Here is a 21,306-nt window from a genome sequence, read left to right as displayed (position 1 = left end):
TTGATTTGCAACAGTGAGGATGTACCTGGGGGCCATGTAGGGGAAATATAACAAAAGATGGTAGATGTTTGAAGACATTTATGAGAATATTTGGTATAGAACATATGAATTCAGTAGTAGGAGCTTGAAGATAATTTACATATTATTCAACAAAGTACAAAAACTGCACTAAGCTAGACAAGAAATATATTTTACAAGCGCACATGTGTTTAATTGAAAGTTTTGAAACGTATCAAATAACTATTTGGGCCACGTGTCAGTAATGACTAAACTATAAAATGAAGGGTAATGAAATAAAAATGAGACACTGGCACATCCTCAACTATCTGTTAAACAGAGAGCAATTTAATGAATGGGTAGTGGGAGATGTTAGGAAAGATAGAAATTTCTAAAGAAAATATAGCTGCAGAGTGGGATAAATTGAAAGTAGAGTTTACAAATAAGGTAGAAATAAAAGAACGAGAGATGGTTAAGAAGTAACAATAATTCTTTAGTGGGACTGACTAAGGTTAAAGTATTGCAGAATAGGAGAATCTCACAAAGAACAAGATGATGTGCAACTGCAGAATGCTGAAAAGAAAATAAGGGGCTAACTGGATAACACGCGTGAGTTTAGAAAGATTGCTGTTAAACAACTGCCTTTTTGATGATAACTGTAGAGCACAAAACCTTTTAACACAACGGCTCAGGCAACAGAAAGTAGAACAGGTTGTTGCCAAGGTTAGGGAGCCTACAAGAAGAAAAGTAACCAGAGATCCTGTAGATGTATTAGAAATATTTTGTAAATTTTATGAAAATCTGTATAAATCAAAAACTGTGGAAATCAAGAAAAAGTACAAATTGAAATGTTTATAGAAGAATGAAATAATGCCAAGGTTAGTGGTAGATGCTACTCAATTATTAACAATCAGGCTAGGAGGAGATGAGATAGAAATGGCCATGTATAACCAATTTGCAGGAAAATCTCCACTAATGTTTTCTTGTGCAAGTTTGGTAGCTAGGAGGGAAGGATGTGATAAAGATATGGATGGTTTTGTTTAACAGTATTTTAAAAGGAGTAGAAGTACTGATATCCTGGAAGAAAGCGTTGGTGGCCATAATACTAAAGATGGTAAACACCCATCAGATCCAGTTTCATATAGCCTCATTTGATTCTAAACCATGATTATAAAATGTTTGTCTATAATGGCTAAAAGTATGACAAACGTGATGCCAAAATTGTTAGATATGGATGAATGTGGTTTTGTGGAGGGCAGCCAAACATTTTACAACACTAATAGAGCAGTGATGATCCATAGGGAAGGAGAAAGTAAGCAAACACCACTGTTGTTGGTGGGTCTTGATGCAGACAAACCATTTGACAGAGTAGCTGGGATTTTATGGATAGGACAATGGGAAGCATTTGCATTCCCTGTCACAATAATAAGGTTAATTAGGAGGCTATATGAGGGATTGGTGGCAAAATTAAAGTGAGGGGGTGTTCCTGTCTGATAAGTTCTGTTTGATCAGAGAAAGCAGGCAGTAGTGTCCTCTTTCCCCTTTATTTGTGTTATATTTACACCCATTGGCAAAGAAAATAAGGTACTCAGAAATTCAAGGATATAATTGGAATCATAATCAGGGAAAGTTGGCTTTATTTGCAGATATTTTATATGTGATAAAATCAGAAAAGGACATTTCAGCCTTGTAGAACATTCTGAGGCTGTGTCAAGTCTTTTTGAGATACTAAATTGTTGAAGAAGAATGACAGTAGCTGTAAATTATGTACCCATGCACGAATTAGTTCAGCAATTCCTATAAGTACTCTGTTATGACAGTTAAGGATATGTGAGAATATACAAAACAAAAGATAATACAAAAAATGAGAAACCAGAAGCTCTGTTTTATGGACATGGATAGCAAGATACAAGAGGGAACATGTTTTAGTCTCAGCTCAGGCATATTTTTATCAACCAGACTAGAAGTTGTGGATAACAATAAAAATTGAAGGATTTTATGTGCAAGGGAAAGAGGGCAAGAATCAAGTGGGATAAGTTGATCCTTCCAATAGAACAAGGTAGTTTGGGATTACCTTATTTGAAAAAGTATTTCAGAGTTACACAGTCAAACTCCTATACATAACACATGCAGAAAGCTATAATTCAAAGTGGAAAGAGATGATGATAAACAGAAGGAAGCTCAAGAAACAAGGAGAGACTGAGCTTTTGGATACAGATCCTTAAGAAGAATAACAATAGCAATACAGAATAATTTATTCATGAAGTAGTAAAAGTACTCTTAAGAACGAAGCCAACACAGGCTTGGAGAAAGGAGATTCTGCTGATAGGAATGACTGCAATTAGCATTACAGTGAATACACAAGAGGGGGGCTGAAATTTACTGGAGAAAACTGGGAAATGAACCAAGTAGTTGTATTAAGTACTTAGAGAGGGAAGAGTAATAAAATAGGAAGAGGCCAAGAATATATATGGACTGCAGGCTAGATATTACCTACTGTATCTAGGATTGATATCAGAGTATTGGAAAAGATCTCCCAGATGTAGAAAACAACTTGAGTGCTTTCTGAAAACATTATCTTTTAGTCACTGAGTAAAAGTATTATGTTTTTATTGCACCTTGTCAGCTTGTCTTCATAGATACACAAGAATCAGGTAAACATTTGCCTTCAGCTACAAGCTTCTCATGATACACTGTGAACATTCATTTGCTTAAGGAAAATTTTTCATTACATTCAGTGTTCCTTTATTTATTTGCTTCCACTAAAGCATATCATACTCTGTATACGTTTACAACCTGTTCTTCACCTCACCAACCTAAGATTACAGCCTATTGTTTTAAAACATTCTGTTGTCCAGGCTTTCTTGTCTTTTTACAGTGCAGTGCCTACCTTTCTTAAAACTAAGCAAGAAGAAAGAAAGTAGGAAAAAGTGCACCTGTTTAGTATCCCTAACACAAAAATAATTGAAAATGCTTTACTGTATAACATGCAGTATATGTCGTGTTTTATAAAAGTGCTGTTAAGAACAAAACTTGTTTTACTTAATGTTACCTCTTTCCTTCCACCTCACCTCTCCTTAATGTTCTTCCAAACGTTAATAACATGAAGTAGGGCATATGCTTTGGAGTTCCATACAAGTTTAGCAAAGTCAAAAAAGTCCAATTTGTACAGGCTTTCTTGTTCAGCATATTTCACAAATGTGATTGTTGCTTTGTAATGCTACATTTATTCATTAATTTCTGAGTTGTGGTTTTCTTCCCGTTTATCTCCATCTCCCAACTCTAGTCTCTGGTTCATTTAAAACATATTCCTGGTTCTTCTAGTCAACTCCTCTGCTTTTCTCTGTCTCTCAAGCATTTTCCTTTGGAACATTTGAAAAGGTTTCACTGGCATAGTCTATCTGTGAGTGTTATTTACCATAAGAATAAGAAGCAGTGCCCCTTCTGTGTAATAGCTCACTTTTTGTTGGATAAAATGTTATATTTCCTCCTTAGCATGTTCCGTATCAAAAAATGACTTTGACCCTCCAGGAAAAAAAAATATTCTGCAGATACCTGGTTATAGTAGCTTGAATGTCACACCTGCCTCTCAACACTCCTTGATTGCTGGAATATATTTACTCCTCTTCTGCCTGGTGTACTGTAAGTAATCATTTTAAACAAACATATTACTGTCACCAATGTTTAGTCCTTCTGACACAGTTTTGTCAGAATTAGCTCTTTCTGATAGTGAGATTGCATCTTTAAAATTAGAGGTCTTGGCTGCTTTCTCGTGGCCAGGTTTGGAGCAAACACACAATCTGCTTTCAGTTAACAACTGCTGTGGAACACCAGTCCTGCTGCTTATTTTTGCTTTTATAACATTAGTATAGTCTGTTCCTTCCAGTTTCTCTGGTACAGCAGAAAATATCCAGTTTTCCCAATGTTCTCTGTCCTCTAACTCTACCATTTTCTGAAACATGTTTCTTTAGCAGTGTCATACTCAGCCTACCTTTTCTTCATTTTGACTTCTTATTTTTTCAGTTTTATCAGCTCTTCTGAGTATCTATTTAAAGCCTTTTGTTGTTTGAGTTGATATACTTCAGTGTTTTGTTAATTTAATCTGGTCTGAGCCCATTTGACTTATCTTTCAAATTAGTGGAAGTCATTTTTTGCACCAAAACTGGAGCTCGAAGTGATTTTTGCTGAACAGATGCAGGGTTTTTCACAGCCACTGCTTTCTCCTCACCTTTTGTGCTGATTTTCTTTCAAGTTCTCTGAATGTCTTCTCTGCTGGCATCCAGTTAGTGCACTTACTGGCCAGTAAATGACATTTACCCAGAAAGACCGTCACTGGCTCTCTTTCTTGAGTTTTAGTTTTCACATTGGAGTAGCTGAAATTAAGGTGTTACTCGGTTTGCAGAGATCTTTGAAGTGTATCTGTTCCTTCTTTTTAATTAATTTCTGGTTTTACAACAGACTTACAATTCAAAATGGTCATTTTCTCAAGTTAGTAAATGACTGGAGCTAATGGCCTTTGTACAATATTTTAAAGGGCTGTGACATTTTTATATCCACATTCCTACTCATGATTTAAAAAAAATAACTCTTTCTAATGATATGTTTCCAGGCCTCTTGAAAAGTGTCACTGTAATACCTACACCTAAACATTCCTCTGGTTCAGATCTTGTGACTCTTTTTGGCTCAAGTCTAGGAGGATATTGAATCACATGGTTTGCTTGCCAGCAACCACCATGGATCCAGAAAAGGCCATAGCATTAGCAAAACTTTTCTGATCCTGACCAACTCGGTCTTCCACTGTGTGGTTGCAGGAGTTCTTACTGGAGCTATCTTCACAGACCTTTCAGTTTCAGTTTCATTAGTCATTCACTTCTCATTAGAAAACTTTCCTACATCTTCTTGGTTCGACTTCTGTAAACTCTTTCATAGATTTTCATTCATATAATACAATCCTCCTCTCAACCAATACTCTTGGTATTTCTTGAGGCTCCATTTTTGGGCCATTACTGTTTGCCATTTATTCTGGTATGATCATGTTTCAGACAACCTTGTAATCTGAAAATCATGCCATTCACCTGGAACCATTTGTGTTGTACTCAGCTCATCCCTTGCTCAGTCATGTCAAGAATGCAAGTGCTTAGGTCTCAAGTCAGTTTTAGTTAAGCCAAAGCAGTGGTGTTTGGGACCCATAAATGGTCAGGTCTTCCCATTAGAACTGGAATCATATGGATTCAGACAGTGTCCTGTGACTACTTTTTATTCTTTATATTCCCTTTGGGGGCTAACTAGATCTCTCACTGACCTTTTCAACTCACAGCTACAATGTTTCTAACACATCTGCTTTAATGCTATAGAAATTCCATAACATTTTCAGCTCACTTATAAATCAAGTCAAGAAGGCAATTGGGAAAGGTGTACTTTTACCCATTCTAAAATAACCCCTTCCCATCACTGGATCCATATCTACTGAAAACTGAAAAACTGCAAAAATTGTGTATGTCACTTCATTTCTGGAGCAGACAGGAGGCTCCAGCTCTGAGAAGCAACTAAGCAAGCAGGTTGGCTACCTATTTCCCAAAGGTTAATTCTTCTCTTCAGCAGATTTCTTCATTTAGACCACTTCATGTCCTTTCAATTCATTTTTGTCAAACAGATATCCAGTTTCTCAGGATCTTCTGACTCCAGAACTTACACTTGTCACTTCAAAATATTCTCTAGTCTTTACTGAAAGTCTCTCTTCTTCTGTCATTCCCCTCCATCTGTAATTCATTTTACCCCCACCCTTCCAATATCTGTATATTCCTGTAACTGTCACTGGCTACTCAAGTTATATTTTTAGCAACAAGATGACTGCAGATGCTGTGGATTTATAATGCAAATAACTGTGTAATTTCAAACTATATAAAGCCATTTCTATTCATTCTACAATGTCAGTTCAACTGTTTTAAACCATGTGTATGCTACTGTTTCAGTTTACCTATTTCTAATGTTCTGTTTTAACTAAGCATATTTTTGAAACTTTGAAAATGGGATACATCAGTCCACCTAAAGTGTATACTTTGCCAGTACCCTCCCTCATGCTGTGTACCCCCTTTCTCCAGAAGGGCATACCAGTCAGTTGAGGAAAAGTGGAGATAAGTAGGGACACTGATTTACTTGTTTACAAAATACAAATGAAATTGTGTTTTATTAGATGCATAGAAGATGATAAAACTCAACTTGAGAGATGTTGGAGCCTAACTGGAATGGATTTTGCATGACTGAAGACATTTTTTAGGACAGCTAGTTGGGTTTGCATAAAGGTTGGAAGTTAGAGAAGCTGTTGACTGTGGCTTTTTACTGAGAAGTTGATGTCATACTGCTGTTAAGGGAAAAAAAGGGGTCAAATGAAATTTGAGAGAATGCAGTTGAAGTGTACAGACAGATGATATGTACTGATCATAGGTTCATAGGTAGATACTAGGCTATCTGCCTGAAGGCATTTATAAGCCTAGCCAGAATGTGTTGGCTTTCGCCACCCCCTTAGATTAGTTCCCTGTGCCTCTGTCCAGCAGAGCCACTGAAGTGATCCATGAGGTAAAATTTGTTTCCCATCCACTCTTCAAGGCTTCTCTTGAAGAGTGTTAGTGAGAAGCTCTGCTAATGTAGATTGGAATCTTATTCCAAAGCATGGGAAGTCTCTGGGACAGGAATCTATCCCTCCAGCACATTCTGTTTATTGTTGTGGTGAGGTTTAGATCCCTAGAGCGTGTGGCTCTAGGGGATAAGGTTTTCTTTAGGTGGAGCATGTCCATCATTTCTGGGTTGGACATGGCCTTGTATGTCAGGCAGAGATCACCTATGAGTAGGCTGTATGCAACCGAGTACAACTGGAGTTTCTTCAGTCGAGCTGCAGAGGGCATCTGTTTAAGGCCAGTGATCCTCTTGGTGATGTACTTCTGTGGTCTTTCCAGCTGTTGCAGGTGTCTTGTAAGGTACATCCCAAATGGGGCGTTGTACTCTATGATGGGTCTGATGAGTGATAAGTAGAGGGGCACAATGACCTCTTGTGATCTGGATGCGAACCCTTTTGTGATTAGATGGTCCACATAGAAGGATTTTCTAACCACTTTGGCACTGTGATTATCAAAGGAGAGATTACTGTCTACTTAGGTCCCCAGATCCCGTATTATGTCGTCCATATTTAGGGGACTACCACCTATGTGGTAGTTTGTGGGTACTTGGTTTTTTCAAAAGGGGATGACTATGCACTTTTTGGCATTTAGCTTGAGGCCATGATTTTGACACCCGGTATCTGTCTCAATGAGACCCTTTTGGAGGATGTCTGTGTCAGCCGGAGAGTCAGTTATAGCCCCTAGTTTGCAGTCATCTGTGAACTTGGTCAGCCATAGTCCTCCTGTGCTTGCCTGTACCTCTGAGAAGTATATGCCCTGGGGAATGCCACTTGTAACCGGTTTAGAGTTGGAGCTAGCTCCTGCAACTCTCACCATGTGCATTCTGTCCATGAGCCAGTTGGCAACCCATCTTGTGATGTAGGGGTTTATGTTCAGGCTGGTGAGCTTGTCTATAACACCAGAATAGGGGAATGGTGTCGAAGGCCTTTGCGAGGTCTAGTTAGGCTGTGTGTTGCACCTTTCCCTCATCTATAGCCTTGGTAACTGTCTCCAAGAAATCCACCAGGTTTAGGAGGCATGATCTGCCCTTAACAAAGCCGAACTGGGTAGGGTCCAGTGTTTGGAGTTTCCCAATGTCTCTCTTAATGAGTCCCATGATGATGCACTCCACAGCCTTGCAGACCAAGTTAGTCAAGCTTATAGGGTGATAGTTCCTGGGGTCTGTTGTGGAGCCACCTTTGTGGAGCGGAATAACCGTTGCTGTGTACCACTCTATGGGTATGTAGCCTGTGGAGAGGCTGAGTTTGAACAGTGTGTTTAGGTGTGGGGTTAGTTCGTCTTTGAGCTCATGTAGGATGCAGCCTGGGACACCGTCCATTCCCATTGATGCTGTGTTTTTGGCTTTGGAGAGGGCTGTTTTAACCTGAGTGTCTGTGATTTCAGGGTCTCTACATTCTTCTGGTATGGTTATGGGCCCTTTTGGGGTGAGAGGGGGGTGAAGTTTGCACTGAACCTGTCTGTCAGGATGTTGGTGATATCGGTCGTTCAGTGTATTTTGTGCCATTCTGCACTAACTCTGAGCAGTTCTGAGCATTGCCACTTAGATTCTTGACATAGCTAAAGAATGCCATGTGGTTATCTTTGGAGTCCTTGGCAATATTTATTTCGAAGCTCACCTTGTATGATTTTTATGAGGGATTGTAGTTTCTTGCTGATACTGATCAGGGATGTCTTCCCTTCTTGGGATTTTACTCTTTTCTGTACTAGTTTCATCCTTCTATTGTATAGCTTGTTTATGGCAGGGGTCCACCAGACTGGTTTCCTTTTCATAGAGGGGAGTGAGTCTTGGTTTTGCTTGGGATAGCATGATCCATGCATTCTTGTAGGTGCCCGTAGAATGCATTAGTAAAGGAATTTGCAGCTTGGATAGCGTTATCCTTTAGCATGGGGGCTTTGAAACTTTCCACCTCGGTCTTAAGTAACGTGAAGTTTGCTTTTGAAAAGTTTTTTATGGTGGTTTCCTTGTCAGGGAGTGGGGGTGGAATGTGGATATCCAAAGTGATTTGTTTATGGTCAGATCTAACCTGCAAGGGGTTGACTTCCGGTGTGGAAAACAGGTCGCCCATGTTGGTGATGACCAGTTCCAATATGTTGTCACCTCTGGTGGGAGTGTTGACCAGTTGTTCTAGGGTGTTCCAAGTTTATAAATTCTAGGAAATGTAGGGCAAGGGAGTTAATACTTGAGTACTTCTCCCAGTTAATGTTTGGATAATTGAAATCTCCCAATATTAGGGTGTTTGGTAGAACTTTTATGTTTCCCAGTGTTTCCAGAAGTGCGGAATGGGGGTCCTGGGACATGGTGGGTGATTTGTAGCAAGCTACAATTTGAATTGCAGCTTTGCCCGTTGTTAGTTGCACGTGGATGATATCTGAAGCATTGTGCTGTGCCACTAACCTGGAGGTGTGGGTATCCTTGATGAATATGGATATGCCCCTGCCTTTTGTATTTCGGTCCCGGTTCTGTGCCTGAAATGTATGGTATGAGTTGTAGCGTGGTAGTGCTGGAGGTGCCCTCTGGAGCCTTAAACCAAGTTTCTGTTACTGCACATATATCGATTTTCTCCATACTGAGGAGTGCTTCGAGTGCGTGCATTTTGAGGTTTAGACTTCTGGCATTGGGTAGCATTGCCCTCAGTTTTTTGTTACTTGTGCTATTTACGGTGGTGGGGTTTGTCTTTTAAGCCTTGCCTAAAAAAGGCACTGTGGGGTTGGCAAGAGCCTTGGCCAGTATTCCAAAGCCTAAGGGTGATAGGTGCAAGCCATCTCTAGTGAAGCAGCATGGCTTGTCAAGCATGTCATCCCAGGTGACAGACACTGGATCCCCTTTGAATGACATCAGAAACTTAGCCAATTGTTGAAATTTAAAATTTTTTCTTTATACCGTGGTATCATTCTTGGTGAGGGCAGGATGCTAGTCAGGGTCATACCGACCTGGGCTATGTGATCAGAGAGCTCTTCCATGTCTCTTTTCATGTAGTCCAGGGAGGTACGGCTCAGGTCATTTACACCAACATGGACAATGACAGAGTCATATTTGTACTTTTTCTGGAGTGACCTGAGTACTTGTGTTATGTGGCGGATCCTGGCACCCAGCAGGCAGCTAACAGTAACCTTCTCCTTATTCAGCCTAGTGAGTGGGACGTCAGTGTGCCTGACTATAGAGTCACCTATTACTAGTATGTTGGCTATGTTATTTTGCCTTAAGGGTTGTGATTGCATGGCACACTGGTTTTGTGAAGTATGTGTTTCATGATTTGTGTTGTGGGGGTGGAGGTTGCTTGGATGTCTGCTTTGGAGGTCTCTGTTGCTTTTGCAGATTTTTATTTAGAGCCTCTGAGTATGTTTTCGTGTATTTATGTATGTTTTTTGACGGTGCTGGTTTAATGGGTCTATGTGAGACTGGTGGTGTGATGCAAGTATTTCCCTTCTCCTCTTGACTGTCTGATCCAGCCTTGGCTTGAGAGAGCTTAGCCTCCAGTTTGGCTGTATAATTGCATCTCTCACGTGTATGTGTTTGGTGGTAGGAGGAGAGGGTTGTCTGTGTACATGAGGCAGTTGTAACATTGCCTCAAAATGCCCACATTCACCAGCTGGACTGGAGAGTATGCCTGAAGCTGCCGTTTGGACATGCCTGGATAGGTACAGTGAACTGTTTTACTGAATGGCTGGTAAGGTTGAAAAGAGAGCCTTGTCCTTCTGTACAGTATAGGATGGTCTAGTGCTAGGGTTTATAACTGCTTGCTATGAGTTTTGAGCAAGTGCTGGGCTGAGAAATGAATGGCTTGAGTGCTTAAGTTGAAAGTTTGTCTAGTTCCAAGGGAAAAATTGAAGAGGAGACTTTGTGGAGCCGGGAATAGTTATACCCTAGCAAACCAGTGCCGCCTGGCCTCCAAAACCAGGCAAATGCGGTATTTATAGCAGGGAAATGAAAGAGAGAGAAATTAGCCCAAAATGGCCAATAAACTACTAATTTCTGGGCTGAAACCACTCCCTCAGGGACAGATAGGCTGCTCAAAGTTTCCCTCTCTCACAGGTGAACAGAGAAACTCCCTTCTATCCAGGTAAGGTATGGGCAAACACAGACATTTGTAACACAGCCCTGAATTCAGCACTTAACCTGAAAACTGCACTATACTAGCTTAGAAAGGTGGGAAACGAGTATGTTTTTTTGTTATTTGTTTTTTTCAAAAAATAAAGCAGATACAATCAAAAAAACTCTTTAAATGCACAGAAAATGATACTTATTGTTATACATCTCAGATCAGTGTTGTAGTCAATACCACTAGTAATAAAGTAGGAAGAAACACAAGTGCCAAAAAATATACTTATCAATTTATATCTTGAGTTGTTTCAGTAGCACTCTGTCAGAACTCAATTAGATTCAAGCAAAACTATGTATCCTTTTAGCTTTACTGGTGAATAGATGTGGTAAATTTCCTTTGTTTCTAATAGAAAAGTAGTGACTTGGAATATAATGGCATTCTGAGCAAAGGCTATTTAAAAAAGCAGTGTCTGATGTGGGAATTTGAGGTGATTATGTAAGTATGAATGAGTACTATATGCTCTGAAAATGCCTTTTTGGATGAGATGATTTTGGGATGATTGCAGCATGGAGGTCACCTAAGTTTGATAGTAGTTTAGTCATTTTTAAAATATAAAACTCAGGAGATATGAGCCCTTGTACCTTGATAATAAGGCATGTTATAAGACTTGACTACCTTGATGGCTGTATTCTGAATACGACAATTTGAGATAACCTGTAAGGTTTGAGGGAGGCTATGCATTTTCTTCATTCACTTATCTTATGGCAACAGGCTGGGCATTACAATTCTTGTAAGTTGATAAAAGGTTAGTAAGATGGTTGGAAGGTGACACCAAAGGGAAAAGTTCTTACATGAGAGTTGGAAAGCGATCATGTTTGGAAAGTATTTTTACATTTTTCACTTTAGCTTCCACAATGTATGTTCTGCATACCTTAAGTTTAATAGTAAAGTATGTAGTAATTGTGTTTCAAGAAGGTGGGATCTGGAGTGTAGGTGAAATTCAAGAGGGGAGAAAGTTATCAGTGTGATTAGAACAAATTTGGATTATGTTGTACATTAAAAGAGTGCATGCATCTCGTATAGAAGGTTGACTGAAAGTTATTTTGGCTTGAGAGTAATGAAGAGTGCTGTACCAACATGCACTGTTTCCCCGTATTCAGGGTAAAGGCATAAATATTATTCTAATGGGTGGGCTGGGTTTTAAAAAGTAGTCAAATGTACATTTTTGGCACCACAGCATCCATTAATATGATGAAGTTTTTGTAATAGGTGGGTTGAATAAAAAAAGTAGTCTGGCTTAATATTTTTGTTTGGCAGAGTATGTATGATTGTAACATACCTCTCAACCTCTTAGAGCAAAAAAGTTGGAGAAAGCCATAAATAATGGGAGGGGGACAATGGCCCAAAAATAGGAACACTTTTTAAATATTGATCTTATTACAGGCATAGAAAGTTGACAGAATAACAGGTTTTGCATTAGCATGAATTTTCTGAAGGGTAGGAAGTCTGAAACTGAAATGTCTGTCATTATTTTTTGACTTCAGTCTTCAGTGATTTTCCAGAAAGCCACAATTTTAAGAAAAACGGATAAAAAATATGAGGCAAAAATCTGAACATTCTGCGAAAATCTGTACAGTTGAGAGGTATGGGTTGTAATGATACAGTTTTTGGATTAGTGTTACAGTCAGTGTATGCAGCAGACTAAGGTCATTATTTGGAGTTGAATGGCCTAATAATGTAACTGTATTCATTTATGGCAATGTTTTAATGGCTTAATGGATAGTAAGTGTAGGTGATTTGTTTTAAAAACCGTCTAAATTAATTTATAGAAGGGATGCATGTGTCTCTGTGCCATGATTAATTAAGGAACAGGAGTTGTTAGTCAGGCTTATTCAAGTCCTGATGAAAATGAAGACCATGTAATAATTTCTTGAGCCGCGGGGGTAAGAAAAATTATTTTTATCCACAAGATCATTTTTGACATTGTCATTTCAACTGTGTGTGTGTGTGTGTGTGGGTGGTTTGGTGGTGACATGAATAGAAGAGTTATTATGAATACCTTGGGGAAAAAAGAGCCAAGAAAAAATTTCACACAGAAGGCAGTAGTGGTGACCTTGTATGCATCCCAATCAAACCAGCAGTTGTAATTTTAGGCTGTGATTTGGGAAAGGCAGACATTGTGGTGATGTGACATAAATAGAACAACGCCATTATCAGCAATGAGTTTATCTAAGTTAAGATTTCCACATGTATGGATAATTAAGTGAGCCTCGCTCTGAATATTTATTCTGACAATATGGATGTGTTTATAAAAATAAGACTGGGTGTTTTGCTGTTATTGTACAGGTGGATTGCTGCATGGTAGATGGAGGAGTATCATTTAGCACATGATTCTGGCGTTAATGCTACTAAGAATGGTTTGGGTCCTATGTATATTGTGGTTTAGCTAGTCACTTGTGACCTTAAACTATACAAAGGCCCTGCCATAATGTTGGACTTTCTTTCCAAAATTTCACCTCTGAGATCTAGAAAAGGTATTAGAACAGGTATATTTAAACTGGTGAAAGGAGCAAAGTCTGAGTTCAAATCTTTGCTGCAGTAGATTTCTCTATAAATAAAATAAAACATCACTGGTCCATCTGAGTTTAACAAATTGCCATTTTTTCCCTATATTTACAGAGATTATTTTTGCAAACAAAAATGTATGCCTTCCATTTGAAGAATTGCAGTTTTGTGTTATGTTTTATTTTATTCTTCTACCCATCAGATAATGAAGTGCTTGCATGGGGTAATAATGCCATGGGCCAGTGTGGGCAGGGACATACCTCCACCCCCATCACAAAGCCGAAGAAAGTGATTGGTTTAGAAGGTGTGAATGTGCAGCAGATTACGGCTGGCAGATCTCATAGTCTGGCCTGGACAGCCTTGCCTACAGACAGGTAACAGAGTAAAAGATACTGTTGTAAATACAGACATTTGAGATGTTAACTCACATGATGTTATCTTTGTAGGAAGACGTGCTTTTAAATGAGATGTGTTAATATACTTGTAGTGAATTGCTAATATTTACTTGAACTGAACTCTCTTGAAATGTCTGCTCTGATTAATTTCTCAGAAGCTATAGCTAAGTGAAAAAAGTAGATGCTGAGTTTGCATAATGCTGTCTGAAATGCCATTCATTGTGTATTGTCATGGCCATCGCATATACTCTTTCTTTTAGTGAATGATCCTTTAAGCTTTGTCCACCAGAAGAATCCTCTGCAGCTTGAATGTGTTACTGTAAAGGACAGTGACAATACTGAGTTGCCTTATACTGTTTACTTTGTTCGCTGTAAAATACTGCAGGGTTTTTATTGCAAAGGGTCACTGTAACAATAAACCATGACTTTAGGGCTACTTCTCACTCAGCATTTTACATCCTGGGCAGATTTATCTGCACTCGTTTGCCATTTACCTGTGCTAAACAGAATCATGTTAGTATCAATTAAGTTTCATTTTTTTTTTTTTCTTAAATTGTGAAATGTAGCTTGAAGCCACCATAAAAATAGGGATAAAATCATTTTTGCTTTGGGGGCAAAACCCTGTGTGCCTTCATGTGAGGGCCTTCCTTATACACCCTTACCTATATATGCCAATTCTGCTATTGCACATCAGTGGGGAATATTGTAAGACCTGATTGCAGCACATAGCAGGAATGCACAGTATAGCTGTATGCTGTTTCAATTAACCACATTAAAAAAATCCTCCTAAAAAGCTACTCACTGAAACTACTGAGTGCTGGATAGTCTCCTTTATCTCCATGGAGATGTTCAACAAATTATGTGGAATCCTAGTTGATTGGCGAGACAGCTGCAGATAGGCTGTGTGATTGAGAGGTTTTTTTTTGTTTTGTTTTTTTTCTTTTCTTCCTGCTGCCTGCAGAGATTCACACCGTGATTTATTGCAGATTCTTTATCAGGGCTGTGATTCATGTCAGTTTTACCATTATTCTTCTTTCACCACATTCTGGTAGCTAATGTTTTTTTTCCCTTAAGTAATTATATTTTTATGGTGTTATCTTGAAGTGCTTCAGTTTTTTTTCCTGTAGTAGATTAAAATAAATTGTATTACACTGACAAATAAATGTAAATTTCTAAGATGTTCTCATTTAAAAATAAAGTGCAAATGTGTTTTTTTTTTGTTTGTATTTTTTACTGTTTCTTTTTGTTACAATTATGCCCTCAACTTGTAAATTGGTCTTTTTTATTCTAAAATGTGTAGATTTTACTTCAGCCAATCTCTAAGTTTAATAAAGTGATGATCTGATGCTGTCACTTCTGTCCATTCTTCAATGGATGGGTTTTCATATCTAACCTTAGATCTGACTTTGGCCACTCTAGACTTCAGGATCCATAGCTCAGGCTCCTCCCCTTGCCCATAATCCCCTGCTATTCCCCACATTAACCCAGATCTTGTTTGCAGCTCGTAGAGAACACACATGGTTCCTTGATCAGACTCACCTAAGTTGTAGTATTTTCTTTCATATATAGATATATCTCTACAATTCTGTCTCTCTATATAGTTTTCCTTCTCACATAGCTCCCTTACCCAGAAGAAAAAAAAAAACTACTCTCCTCGCACCTTTTGTGCCTTAGCTTCCTGTTGTGGTATTATTGATAATCTTGTTTTCTTATTATTATTACTATTATGGCTTTTCTTTTTGGAAGTGGTCTTTCGGAAAGAGCAAAGACTCAAGAAAGCATTCCCCCGACCATTGCTCATCCTCAGTGGCTTCTTTGTCTTCATCCTCTAAGCTCTGTAAAGCATCAGCTCTGACTCCTCCAGATCCGATAGTTATAGGATCTCGAACTTCTCTCTTGCCCGGAGCTGAGATACTTGGCAGAGTGAGCTTTGGCCTGTCATCCCTACCTATGGTCACTCCTACACCAAACTGCATTCTGGGTTCAGCACTCTTGGATCCAAGCATCTCCCAGGGATTGTCCTCATTGGATCAGACCTGGTTGGCTTTCACTCCAGCATCTCTGATCTAAGCAGTTCTGATCTCCTAAGGTCCAGAAGGATACCAGTCCTGAAGCATCAGTGCCAGTTCCAGTGAGCAGGGATCGATTCCGAAGTTATATGAGGCTTCCCTTACTCTCTGATCTTCTGTGCTGAATAGCTTGGCTGCAACGCCTGTCTCTAAGAGCTGACTTTGTTCCTGGGATAAGTCTAGTTAGGATACTTTAGCTCCTACTGATGTGACATTGGGTTCCCATTCGGCTTATGCGTTCGAGGTGGTCAAGAGAGCATTCTCTCCTTTTCTGGGGAACAGATCTTCCTTAATTTTTTGGCTCTGTGTGTCCCACATTGAAAGGCCTTGGCTCCTGATCCTGCTCCTATTATCCCACCTTGACAGCTGTTTCCTCCGAGCCTTGAGATGGTCCATATTCAGAATCCCCCCACTGTTCTGAGTCCTTTCCTGAGCATCCCCCCACAAGGCTTCTCAGAAACATGTGTAAGGGGAGGCACCTCAACTCCCCACAGGAGGCACTCACCAAAGGCACAGATTTCAATGAAGAGGAGGGTTCCCCACATCAGCACTTGTGGATGTATCATTCAGGGAGATCCTCGAACTTTTGAGACAGAAATGTAGTTGGTCAGCGAAAGCCCCCTGCCCAAGTGGAATCAGAGTTTCTTGAGGCCTTCAGATCCAGCTTGGCTACTTCTACTGATGTGATGGTGTATCTAATTTCATGGAGGGCATGGAAAGATCTGGATGTGACAGAGCCTGTTCTGTGCAAACCTGGTAAGGTTCATGTTACACCAAATGTTTGCCAAAATTGGAGCAAGGACCCTGCAATGGATGCCATGGTAGTAGCAGCGGTCACCATAAAGGAACTGGACAAAGTCCAGTTTTAAAACCCAAAAAATTTAAAACCATTTGGTTTTAAATTGGGAGTGAATGTCTTTTAATTTTAACACTGATGAAGAGTCCTGAGTGGCTTGGAAGCTCTTTTGTTTTCTAATAAATGTATTCTAATGGTTGGACCAGTGGTTTATTACTTTTGAGATCCAGTATATTGGCAGACAGTTTGAGCAGGAACATTCTGTTTCCACATAAATGGTCCTTGAATCCAAGAGTTGTCGTTCGGATTTTTTTAGTGCTTGGGCACTCCATGTTGCAGTCTGTTTGCATCCCAGTTCAGCACCAAGTACAGCAGCTGTTATGCCGTACTTCCTTCTCAGAGACAGTCACCCAGGGATGTTCTTCTGTATACTTGGCCACTGAGTTTTTGTACGCCTCTTCCCTGACAATAGTTTCTTCAGGTGGCAGCCCAGCTTTCAGACACTCATGTTAACAGTATGACTTCTCCAATTTCCAAAATAACCAGAAATCCAAAGTTTTCAGATAGAGTACTGTATATATTTTTTTCTTCTCAAAAATCGTCTGTGTATTGGGTGTAAGCTAGGATGTACAAATGCTTCAGTTGTTGGGATACCTCTAAGGGTTTGGATCCCTTTTCAACCCCTTTGGTTGTCATTCTGGACTTACTAGCAAATTTGTTTAATGCAGGATCCAATTATTATACTATTAAGGTGCAATTGGCAGCTTTTTCCAATTTTCACATTGGTAGGAGCAATATAGTGCTGGCTGCAGAAGTGTAGCTGGTTCAACTAGTGCTTTGGCCAGTATTATGAACAAGGCGTGTTTTCAGGGTGCCTACATTCCTTCAAGAAATCGGCAGTGCTTTTTTTCTTCTGAAAATGGCAGAGATGGAATTCTGTTTTTTCTTTAGTGGTGAGTACCAGTTTCAGTTAGCTCCCAATCACAGGGACATGATGCTGTTTCTTGAAGATACCAAAAGATGATCTCACCAACTTCATTGCTTATCAGAATGTTGCCTTGTCAGCATCTTTGTTGCCTAATTTGATGATCAGCGAAGTCATTTGGACTGAGCAGGATTCTATAGTGGGTTCCCTGCGGTCAGCATGACCCTGGTTTGTTGAATGATAAAAGAATTCCTTAAGGTGAATCAGACTTAAGAACTTTAAGGTGGATAGGCTAGCTTCAGTATATTCTTTCAAGTTAGCCCCATAGCAGATTTACAAGTGGCCTTCTAGCCTGGAGGTGTGTTCACTGAGCTCAAAAACCAGGCATCTCATCAAAGCCTCTGCTACTTTATTTTAATTTTATTAGACCTCAGTGGCCTAATGGATAAGGCACTGGCATCATAAGCCAGGGATTGTGGGTTCAAGTTGCATATGGGGTGATGTAATCTTGAAGTGAAAGGGTTTGGCATAATGGTTAAGGTCTTTACTTCACAGATGCAAGGTACATGATTTGATTCTAACCTTTGGTTATTGACGTCACAAGTAATAGTCTGCTGACAGAGATAGTCTTTTACTCGTGTGCCTTTTAATAGCATCCTATTGCCCTAAATAGTTTTGCAAGGTCTCTGTTATAACAGCAAAGTTATCAGTATTATTTTAACAAGGGCCTATGCTGTAACTTACATCAACTTATGCACAACAAAACCTGCACAGGCCTAAGTTGCCCACAAAGGATAAAAATGTGGAAATGAAAATTCCTTTATCTTCAAACAAAATATGATCTTTGTCATTTGTACATACCCTCCTCCTTAATACTGCTGATACATTTTTTTGTCTATGGCTAAGCATCTATTTTAGAGGAAATATTTTGGTGGTCATGTAAACAATTTCTCCTTTAAAATAGAATCCTACAAATGTTAGTTTCTTACTTTTATCAAATGTACAGATGGAATTTCAGTCTGTGTTATGCTACAGTCATTTTCAGGAAGAACAAGAGGTAATCATTGATTTTTATTTGAAATGGTTTACTTCTTGTAGCCTTTATTTTCATTGTAGCAGCAGCACTTGAGCAGGCTTTAATGTAATGCAGCCTTGAAAAAGATTAATTTATTTTCTATTCTTTTGTGGGTGCTTGTATATGGATGCTTTTATGCACATTATATTTCAAGCTAAAATTCTGCAGTTATTTTAAACAATTCTTATTTATACCTGTATTATTTTATGAAAAATTATATTGCTTATCCATCGATCTCTGTATCTCAGTATAAAATGATACAACCATCAGTTCACTCACTGTTGATGTTTTTATCATCATTGCTTCTGACACCAATAGTGTTCTTGCCGCAGATGCTCATACCTGAAACTTTGATGCTAATGATGTAATGCGATCCTATCTCGCCTACATTCTTGACTGATGGGATTCGGAGCTGAGAATTGGCTCCGACTCGGCCGATACAAAAGCACAAAGTCTCTCATTGGCTGGGCCAACCCCCTATCCCAGGATGCACCACGCCCAAACTCCCAGATCTCGTTGCCACTTCTGAAGTAACGACGTGGTCTCGACTTGGCTGTGGCTAAGTACCCTTCTTTTTTGGCCTTTTTGGTCGTTTTTGCTCGTAGCTTTAAAATTTTATTACCAAACAGCTATTTTAATAGCCATCTCATTCCCATTGTGTTTGGCTGTGTATGTTCTAGTTGTTGTGTGATTCCTTCTGTTTCACGGGCTAGGCCCGTTTAAGTTAGAGGGCCTTTGCCCTATTACTTGTTGAGCGTTTTAGTTAGAGCTCTTCCCTCCCTTCCCTCCTTGTGTTCCGAGTGCTTGTGAGTTATGTCTGGCAAAGAGAGAGAGCATAAGCCATCCAGCTTCAAAAAATGTTCGAAATGTGGCTATAAAATGTCTTTAACAGATGGCAATGCCATCTGTGTTTATTGCTTAGGGGCCAAACACTTGCAAGAATCTTGCAGTGTTTGCCATGCCTTCTCCTCTCGTGTACTTCAGGAGAGAAAAAATAAGTTGATTTTGAAAGGTTTAATAAAACCAGCCTTTCAGGAAGCTATTTCTTCTCCCTCTTCGAAATCGAAGAAGTCGTCGTCTTCGGCTCCGACAAGTCCGTCGGAGCCACCTGAAAAAAGAACTAAAACTTTGTCCTCTTCCTTGGCTCCACTGGTCTCGGAGCCGCAGGATAAAGGATCTATGTCGGGGTGTTCTTTCTCGGCTCCATTGGTCTCTGAGCCGCAGGAGAGAAGATCTAGGTCTCGGTTTCCTTCCTCGGCTCCATTGGTCTCGGAGCTGCAGGATAGAGACTTCGAATCTGAGTTTGCCTCTGCTCCATTGGTCTCGGAGCCGCAGGTGAGAGGTTCGGCTCCAGGGTCGGTTTCGTTGGCTCCTGAACCGTCGGCGCCGAAGGGGTCTCTGTTCTGGTCGAGTCTTCCTTGGCTCCAATCCTTCTGGAGCCAATTAGGAGTCAACATTCTAGTATTGCCTCAGAGCCGGTAGGAAGAGTTTCTCGGCCCCCATCTGTTTCCTCCAGGTCCTCCAGGCTTTCAGATTCGGATTTAGATAGGGTGGTCCAGAGGCTCCTCCAGTCACCTGTCTTATCCAAATTATTTTCAGCTCCAGCCCAGCGGCCAGAGCCAGCCATTTCGATACCGTTTCTTCCTCCTCCGACAACCTTGGTGTTGTCGGAGACTGAGTTCGCAGAGTCGGGTGAACTCCCTGAGTCTGTTCCGAGACCCACTGTTAGTCTGTCGGCACCATCTTCAGCTCCAACCCTTTCTGTTCCTTCCAGGGGTTTCGGCTCTCAGGTGTCCTCTGCCGAGCCCGAGGGGGATTTGTTGGGGATTCTGGTTTCGGTCCCGAGTCTCCCACTTGGCGCCTCGGCTAGGGGGACCCCGACGCCGGTCATGGTCTCGCAGGCGGGCCTTTCTTCAGATTCTGGTGGACCCGCCTTCGAGGCTATGAGGAGTGCACTGGACAAGTCTCTAGTGACTTCACCGGAATCTGCGACTCCTTCCCTAGACAGGGTGACTGGAGCTTCTGGTGCCCCCTATCTTCGGACAGCGTGGCTTTGAGGCCTGAGGGTTCCTCCATGCGTGGTCCCCCCTTTTCCGAGGAGCCTTCAGAGTCCTTGCCTGAAGAGCACCCCCCCTGGAAAAAGTTGTGCAAGAGGAAGCACATAGACTCCCCAGATGAGTCTGTCACCTCAGACACCGACCTTGATGATGCGGAAGGGTCCCCCTAAGTCGTCCTCTGATGATGTCTCGTTCTCCAATGTCCTGGAGATCTTGAGACAGAGGGGCGACTGGCTGTCCAAAACCCCTTCCGCGGAGGAATCGGTCTTCCTCAAGACCTTCGGAGTCCAGCCTTCTGCCTCCTGGGTGTCTCCACCCTTCGATGAATTACTGGACCTTATTTGTCGAAGGGTGTGGGAACACCCTGATTCTGTGGAGCCAGTTCCTTCTCGCCCCAACAAATTTTTATCAGCACCCCCGGGCAAGGAGTTTCTAACCAAGGGAGTTCCGGTGGATGCTATGGTGGTGGCGTCTGCCACCCAGCAAGATGTGGCAGAGGCGTCTACGTCTATCCATCCTCCTAACAAGGAGTCCAGGAGCATGGATAGGTACGGGAAGTGTACCCTGACTTCAGCGACCTTTACCCTGCGGTCGTTGAATTATTTGTGTCATTTTACGAGGCTCCAAAGGGATCTTATTAAGGAGTTAGGAGATACCCTGTCAGGTAACGTGCCTGAGGCCTTGACGCAGTCTGTCAACGCCCAGCTGTC

At 40.7% G+C, this 21,306-nt stretch overlaps 1 protein-coding gene across 1 annotated transcript in view; it reads left to right on the top strand.

The window, feature by feature from the left end:
- LOC122815150 (probable E3 ubiquitin-protein ligase HERC1) overlaps positions 1 to 21,306 on the top strand; it is a 5,886,073-nt gene that overhangs the window by 939,600 nt on the left and 4,925,167 nt on the right. The window contains exon 10 of the mRNA XM_044087407.1: positions 13,482 to 13,653. Within this exon, the coding sequence (XP_043943342.1) occupies positions 13,482 to 13,653 (172 nt within the window). The remainder of the gene's footprint in view (positions 1 to 13,481; positions 13,654 to 21,306) is intronic.

Source organism: Protopterus annectens, chromosome 1.part1, assembly GCF_019279795.1.
Source record: "Protopterus annectens isolate FY-2018-M chromosome 1.part1, PAN1.0, whole genome shotgun sequence".
NCBI classification, from domain to species: domain Eukaryota; kingdom Metazoa; phylum Chordata; order Ceratodontiformes; family Protopteridae; genus Protopterus; species Protopterus annectens.
The sequence above is the reverse complement of the archived record's forward strand: the minus strand, read 5'-3'. Positions and strand labels throughout refer to the sequence as shown.